We start from the raw sequence: 6,855 nt of genomic DNA, 5'->3' as shown, positions 1-6,855 counted from the left end.
AGTTGGTTGGGGTGAGGTCATATTTATGACATAACGTTAATCCGCTCATTCATGAATTTGCTTAATGACTTTTGGTAACCGTGTAACTTTCCACTCTGTACTTTCACTTGTATTTTCTACCTCATAGATGTGCTCATATAGGGTACATATATCTTATTTTTTTTACTTTGTACTCATTCTTATATTTGCATAAAGCCAAGGCCATATGCAGGTCACCGCACTCAAACCGTGCCCACATTTGGAGTCATATTTCATAGATAGCTTGCAGTCCGTGCTACACTTTCGAGCCACACCGTTCTCACGTGGATTCCACATGATTAAAATATTTTATGAAAGTTGAGGTTCAGACCACTATGTGGTCCTCTCATTTACATCGCACCACCCAAGTTGTGTTGTCTATTGTCGACACAATTAAAAGTCGACCAAGGCAATTTTAATATAGCTTACCGCAAAGTTAGGCTCGGCATATAATCACATTTTGAGGTGAAAATCTACACGGACCACAGCGCTACGCTCTAACCAGAAACTAACAAGCCCTGTACATTCTCTCACTTCCTCTCACTGTTCTGCTCCAGGCAGGAAGCGATGGCCAGAGTATTGGTAACTGTCCCTTCTCCCAGCGCCTCTTCATGGTTCTGTGGCTGAAGGGAGTGACCTTTGACGTTACCACGGTGGACATGAAGAGGTGTGTGTTTGTGTACCATATGCTGCCCATTCTCCTTGCTCTTTGTCATAGATGTGTTGTGTAGGACGGTGTTCATTGTAAAATGTTTAACACACACACACTCTCTCTCTCTCTCTCTCTCTCTCTCTCTCTCTCTCTCTCTCTCTCTCTCTCTCTCTCTCTCTCTCTCTCTCTCTCTCTCTCTCTCTCTCTCTCTCTCTCTCTCTCTCTCTCTCTCTCTCTCTCTCTCTCTCTCTCTCTCTCTCTCTCTCTCTCTCTCCTTTCTCTCCCTGCAGGAAGCCAGACATTCTGAAGGACTTGGCTCCTGGAGCTCAGCCTCCCTTCCTAATCTATGGGTCGGAGGTGAAGACTGACACCAATAAAATAGAGGAGTTCTTGGAGGACAATCTCTGCCCCCCAAAGTAATCCATCCATCCCGCCTGTCGGGTCGAAACCTTGTATTTCCAACTTTTTATGTTTGTTTGGCCCCTCCTACATCCAGCTTTTAGTTACCGTCCACAAACTTCGTCTTAAACAAACATTAAATTCCCATTGACAATGAATGGAGAATTTTACATCATAGTGTCTGAGCAAATACGCATAGTGTCTATTTTACGGCATGGTGATAAGCGCCCCTCACTTCACACAGGTGTGATTTTTGTCCTATGTCCAGCTTTTGGCGTGTGTAATCCAAATTTTTTCCCAACACAAACATTAAATGCCATTGACAATGAATGGACAATTTGGAGTGTTTGTGTAAACACAAACATTGCGTAACACAAACATTGAAGACGAAGGTGAGGGTGCAAATTTTGATTGGCCGGAATGAGATGATGTATGATGATGTACAACGATACTTCACACAGGTGTGATTTCTTTAGTAAATGAACATGTCAAAGTGTCACACAAAAGTAGCGAAAATAGCAGGTCTGTTTGGGTTTGATAAATATTTAACCAATGAAAAGTATTAACAAGAGCTTGTGACTAAATACTATAGTAACTACATTAGAACAGTTTTAGACATACAGTACACACGATTTCCACCCGAAGGATGTTAATTCTTTCTGCATTCACCTTCAAGAAAAAAGATCTACGTACTTGTATTACCTTTTACACTCTTGTTGCTCTGAGTTAGTTTTACAAGCTATCATTATGTCACTTTAGCATTCTCAGTGGCTTCTGTCTGTCAAGTAACAATGTGATGTTATAGCATAATTACAACACAAGTATTTGTGTTACTTGTCTACTGTTCAGGTACCCCCGCCTGGCTGCACGCAACCCTGAGTCAAACACAGCCGGTGTGGATGTGTTCTCCAAGTTCTCAGCTTACGTAAAGAACTCAAATCCCCAGACGAACGACAGTGAGTCAGACCTAATCACGTCACACACATCTGCTGATATATGGTGTCTTTTAGCATTTAGATCATGAGCGGAGAGAAAATAGATTGATAGATAGGTACAGTAGCTAGGTAGATAGAATGCAAATAGGGTTCTTTTATTCTTATTTTCTAGTCTGATTAACAACACATACCCTGGGGTGCCTGCTGGCCAAGTGGTCCAAGTGCATGCCACATATAGGCTTTGGCCTGGCAGCGCGTGTTCAAGTCCTGTTCATGACGACCATTGCAGCATGTCTCTCCCTCTTTCCTGTCAGTCTTCACTTGTATCTATCAATAAAGGCAAAAAAACGTTGTTATACTTCGTCATACAAAAATAGAGAACGGGTAATCTTCTATTTGAGCTATTGTTGAACATTTCAAATTTGCATTATTTGATTAAATAATCAATATTTATTTTATGATGTAAATCCATTAGTTTGATGAACCCCCTACAACATCTCTTACTTGTAAACAAGGCAGGTGTCCCTCTGTGCATCGCTGACAGAGTTAGTGTTAATGACATCATGGCCTCAGCTGCTGGCCCAGTGCAATCAGGTCACCTGCTGTCCTGTGGGATTATCTTCAACTGTCTTTAATGTTCTGCTAAAAACAATTGAGCCAATGACCAATGTTATAGTTGTACAACAATTATTTTAAAATATGCACTGTCTGTAATAAGAGTAAACCATTCCCATGGCTATGCAAAGCTAACCCTTGGTGCAGTGGTTCCCAAAGTGGGGTCTGGGGACTCACAGGGGTCCTTGAGGGAGTTCCAGGGGGTCCCCAGCTAAATGATAGTTTGGAACCAAATGGACCCTTATGGGTCTGTAATAAATGTAGCCTACAAGTGTGTACAAATGGTACAAATGGTACACTCAGAGTTAAATTAACATTGATTTTACAATATAATATATGGGGTCCCAGAGATAGAAATGCTATTAAATGGGGGTCCGTAGCTTAATGCAAGTCCGCAGACTAATAAATGTCGATTTAGGGGTCCTTGACATGAAAAAGTTTGGGAACCACTGCCTTATTGTGTGTGTGTGTGTGTGTGTGTGTGTGTGTGTGTGTGTGTGTGTGTGTGTGTGTGTGTGTGTGTGTGTGTGTGTGTGTGTGTGTGTGTGTGTGTGTGTGCGTGTGTCTGTGTATGACCCATGTTCAGATCTAGAGAAAGGCCTGTTGAAGGCCTTAAAGAAGCTAGACGACTACCTGGGCACTGCACTTCCTGACGAGATCGACCAGAATAGTGCTGACGAAGTCACTTCTTCGTCCCGCCCCTTCCTCGACGGCCAGGCGCTTACACTTGCTGACTGTAACTTACTTCCTAAGCTCCATATTGTCAAGGTAATCTCTACCCCCCTGCCCCCCCCCCCCTGTACAGCAAATACAGTTAGATCCTATCAACCATATCCTACAATGATTTTGACATTGTTTATTTCACATCTGTATTCTTTTGTGCCTTTTTTATTACCGGTATGTTTTTAGCACAACTTTTATGTGGTTCTTATATAATAATGCTTTTGAGAACCGCTTTGTAACAGTGTTTAAAAAAAGTCAAGTTCATTTAAAAAAAAGACGGGACTAGTGGACAAGAGATCCGGTATAAGTAAAAGACACAAGTCATATTACACGTGTTTGCATGCTGAACATAGCATATCTACAGGTTCACAACGCGTCATTGTGAGCTTGAAGATCGGCTATGTTCAGCAAGTGTAAAATCAGCCATTGCGACGTCACGGCATCAAACAAAAATGTGACTAAAACTAAGTCAAGAGAATACGACTAAAACTATCTAATCAAAATGTGCTGTCAAAATCAACACTGCGTGTCTTCCAGGTGGTGTGTCTGAAGTACCGTGGCTTCAGCATCCCTCGTCCTCTGTCCAACCTGTGGAGGTACCTGGATGCAGCGTACGCCAGAGAGGAGTTCTCCTCCACCTGTCCTGTGGACGACGAGATGCACTTCGCCTACTCCTCCGTAGCTAGAGCTCTGAAGTAAAAAACAAACAATGGAACAAGAAAACAATACTGTATACTGCTTAACACATATGCTTCAAAATACACAGAAATAGGGGCAGAAGTTATGTTAGTTTTTTTTATAAAAATGTATTTTACAAATATTTTAGACTGTTGAGCATCCGCACGCACATGCACGCACACACACACACACCAAACACACACTTAAAATGATGGCCTTGCTTGTGTACAGAACCAGTCACACACACACACACACACACACACACACACACACATATATTTTAAAATATATTTCACTTTGAGTTTCCAAATAATTGGGCCAAACATATATGAGAATATACCGTATTTTGGCCATTCAAAATAAGTTCCCTGCTAAATCATATTTCTATGGCCTTTTTGTATAGTTTGGAACATATTTGGAGATATTTGTTTCTTTTCTATATGGGTAAAGCATTTATTTTTCTGATTCCTTGTGCACTCTGAGAAACACAACTATCACCTTTGTAATTTTATAACGTTCAACAACCTCCTCCATCTCCTACACCTAATGTACCACCAGTACCTCACCTTCACACTAAGTTCGGGTGCAAAAGTTAATCGAACTAACAAATATACAAAGAAATATAAAATATCGTTGCGAGGGGAAAGTAAAGGTTGTGACACCGCCTATAGACCAGTGCCTGCAATAGGGAGGGGCTTGAGAATATTATAGAGGCAGGAAACAATTTCAATAGACTTCTACTTCCTCTTTCTGTTCTGCAACAGCAGCCCTGTGAAGGATTCATTGGCCTGCTGGGTTTATTTTGATCCACTGGGAGCTTTTATTGCCAGTGAATCATTTACTTTGCCAATATAATACAATATAAAGGATGTTTAGTTAGTTGAGAGTTGAGACTATAGTTAACTTGTTGCTTGTGACTTGTTTCTGTTGTACTGTGCCTCTTCCAGTTTGCCCAAGGCAACAAGGCTTGTTTTGTCACATGTTTCCTTTTGGCAGACAACTTAAATATGCAGGGAGTGTTTGAATCGACAGTGTTCTAATAGAAAGAAAGATTCTATGATTGGTTATTAAATGGACTGGTCTATTTGGTATTTTGCAAGTGAAATAACTGTCTGCTATAATCAGGGTCTTGCCTCTTTCATTGCTGCTTCCTGTCCAGTAGATTTTTTACTATTATCTGTCCTCAAAGAGACTTCAATCATATATCAGATTTTTTACACGTTAAAGTCCTATGGTTAAAGTAGACCATCTGTCCTCAAAGAGACTTGAATCACATATAGTCCGTCTGGGAAGTACTGGAAAAATGTTGTCAGTCCAGCTGCAGTTACAGCATTGTTCAAACTGCAAGGCACTGTTTCTTTGAAGTTATGTATTTAATAGGCTATTAGTTAAAACTTACCAAGACATTATATATAGGTAGAACAAAGCATTCTAATAGTGAGCGTTATTATATTAGCTCTCATGACGGTCTGTGTTTTGAAATGTCTTTCATATTGGGGTAAAGCTATTTAAAACATTTAAACCTAAGTGCAATTTAAGACAATCGAGAAGGACAATCTGGTATTTATCATGTTGTGTTCATTGTATTAGACATCTGATGGGAGAGTTGGGAGTTATTTTTCTAGTTTTATTCAAATTACTGTATGGATTACTGTATGGGACAAAATTCCAGCACAGTTGGTTTATTTTTACTTGACTGAAAACTATCGTTTCTGTAAATTATGATTATGAAGTTTTATCGACGTAACTTTTCCAGGGCCCATGGCCAGAGTAGTACTACTACACCATAAAAGGGACCAAGTCTGTATAATTTCAATGAGGTGTTTCAGTGTTTTGTTTTGTTAAAACTCACAAGAACTGTTCTTAATTCACTTACTGCAAGAGTAATGTTATTTCAGGGACATTTTAACGAACTTGTTACATTCCTTATATTTTTATTTACGCAAATGAAATTAATTTCAATGTTTCTTACTGTGTTGTTTAGGTTCACATCACTTTACTTTCTGTCTAGATTCGTATCATTCTTGTGATGATCATGATCTGTTCCCTCCCTGCCCTCTGTTCACCTCCCTCCTCCTGTGCGCCTCCCTGTCTATGCACACTTGCACAGCTCCCTACCCATAGATAAAAACCTACGTGAGGGCGGAAGGTTTTGACATGAGTGTCAGTGTCCAGTCACGTGACTCACGTCCCTTCCTTTCGTTACTTTACTCTTGCCCTCACTTGAGATACAGACGCTCCACAGCCGAAGGAGGCGTCTACGTTTCTATGTCTATGTCCCTACCCCTGTGCACCTTCCTGTCTCTGTGCAGCTGCCTTCCCCTGTGCGCCTCCCCGCTCCTTTGTATGTCTCCCTACCCATGTGCAGGACAGGTCCCTGCTCCTGTGCAGCTGACAGCCTGTGTGCAGCTTAGACTTCAGTCCAGTATAGACTCAGGTAGTTGCACTTAAAGGACATTAACTAAAGGCTCTTGTGGATGTTGAGCCAATTGGTTAATATAATTGCCAAGAGACAAACAAAGTAACAAGTATTTCATGCCTTTTGTATGTTTTAACACACACACTTGTAAAAACATAAACTTCTTGTTAACTTACAATAAAAACTTAATAAAAACCACAATGGCCAGGCGTGTTTTCCTACCTGTGACAGGGCTCAGTAGCAGGACAGATGACAGGAGGATTTTGGATCAAAGATCTCTTTAATTTCCTATGATTATATAGATAGACTATCTTTCTTGCCAACTGCCATCAGAGTATACAAGTCATAAGAACTTTCCCCCCAAATGCTTATGGTCCTTGGCCTTGTGATTATGTCCACTTGTGTCTGATGTGTTT

The 6,855-nt window shown here is 40.7% G+C and overlaps 1 protein-coding gene across 1 annotated transcript in view; it reads left to right on the top strand.

Moving 5' to 3' along the window:
- The window catches only part of clic1 (chloride intracellular channel 1), an 8,035-nt gene extending 1,395 nt beyond the window's left edge, over positions 1-6,640 (top strand). The window contains exons 3-7 of the mRNA XM_083776141.1: positions 576-685; positions 961-1,086; positions 1,919-2,025; positions 3,206-3,387; positions 3,880-6,640. Of these exons, the coding sequence (XP_083632267.1) occupies positions 576-685; positions 961-1,086; positions 1,919-2,025; positions 3,206-3,387; positions 3,880-4,041 (687 nt within the window). The 3' untranslated portion in view covers positions 4,042-6,640. The remainder of the gene's footprint in view (positions 1-575; positions 686-960; positions 1,087-1,918; positions 2,026-3,205; positions 3,388-3,879) is intronic.
- Positions 6,641-6,855: the final 215 nt, after the last annotated feature.

This window comes from Protomyctophum parallelum (assembly GCF_964188405.1).
Source record: "Protomyctophum parallelum genome assembly, chromosome: 1".
Taxonomy (NCBI): domain Eukaryota; kingdom Metazoa; phylum Chordata; class Actinopteri; order Myctophiformes; family Myctophidae; genus Protomyctophum; species Protomyctophum parallelum.
Note: the sequence above shows the minus strand (reverse complement) of the source record. Positions and strands in the feature narration are given on the sequence as shown.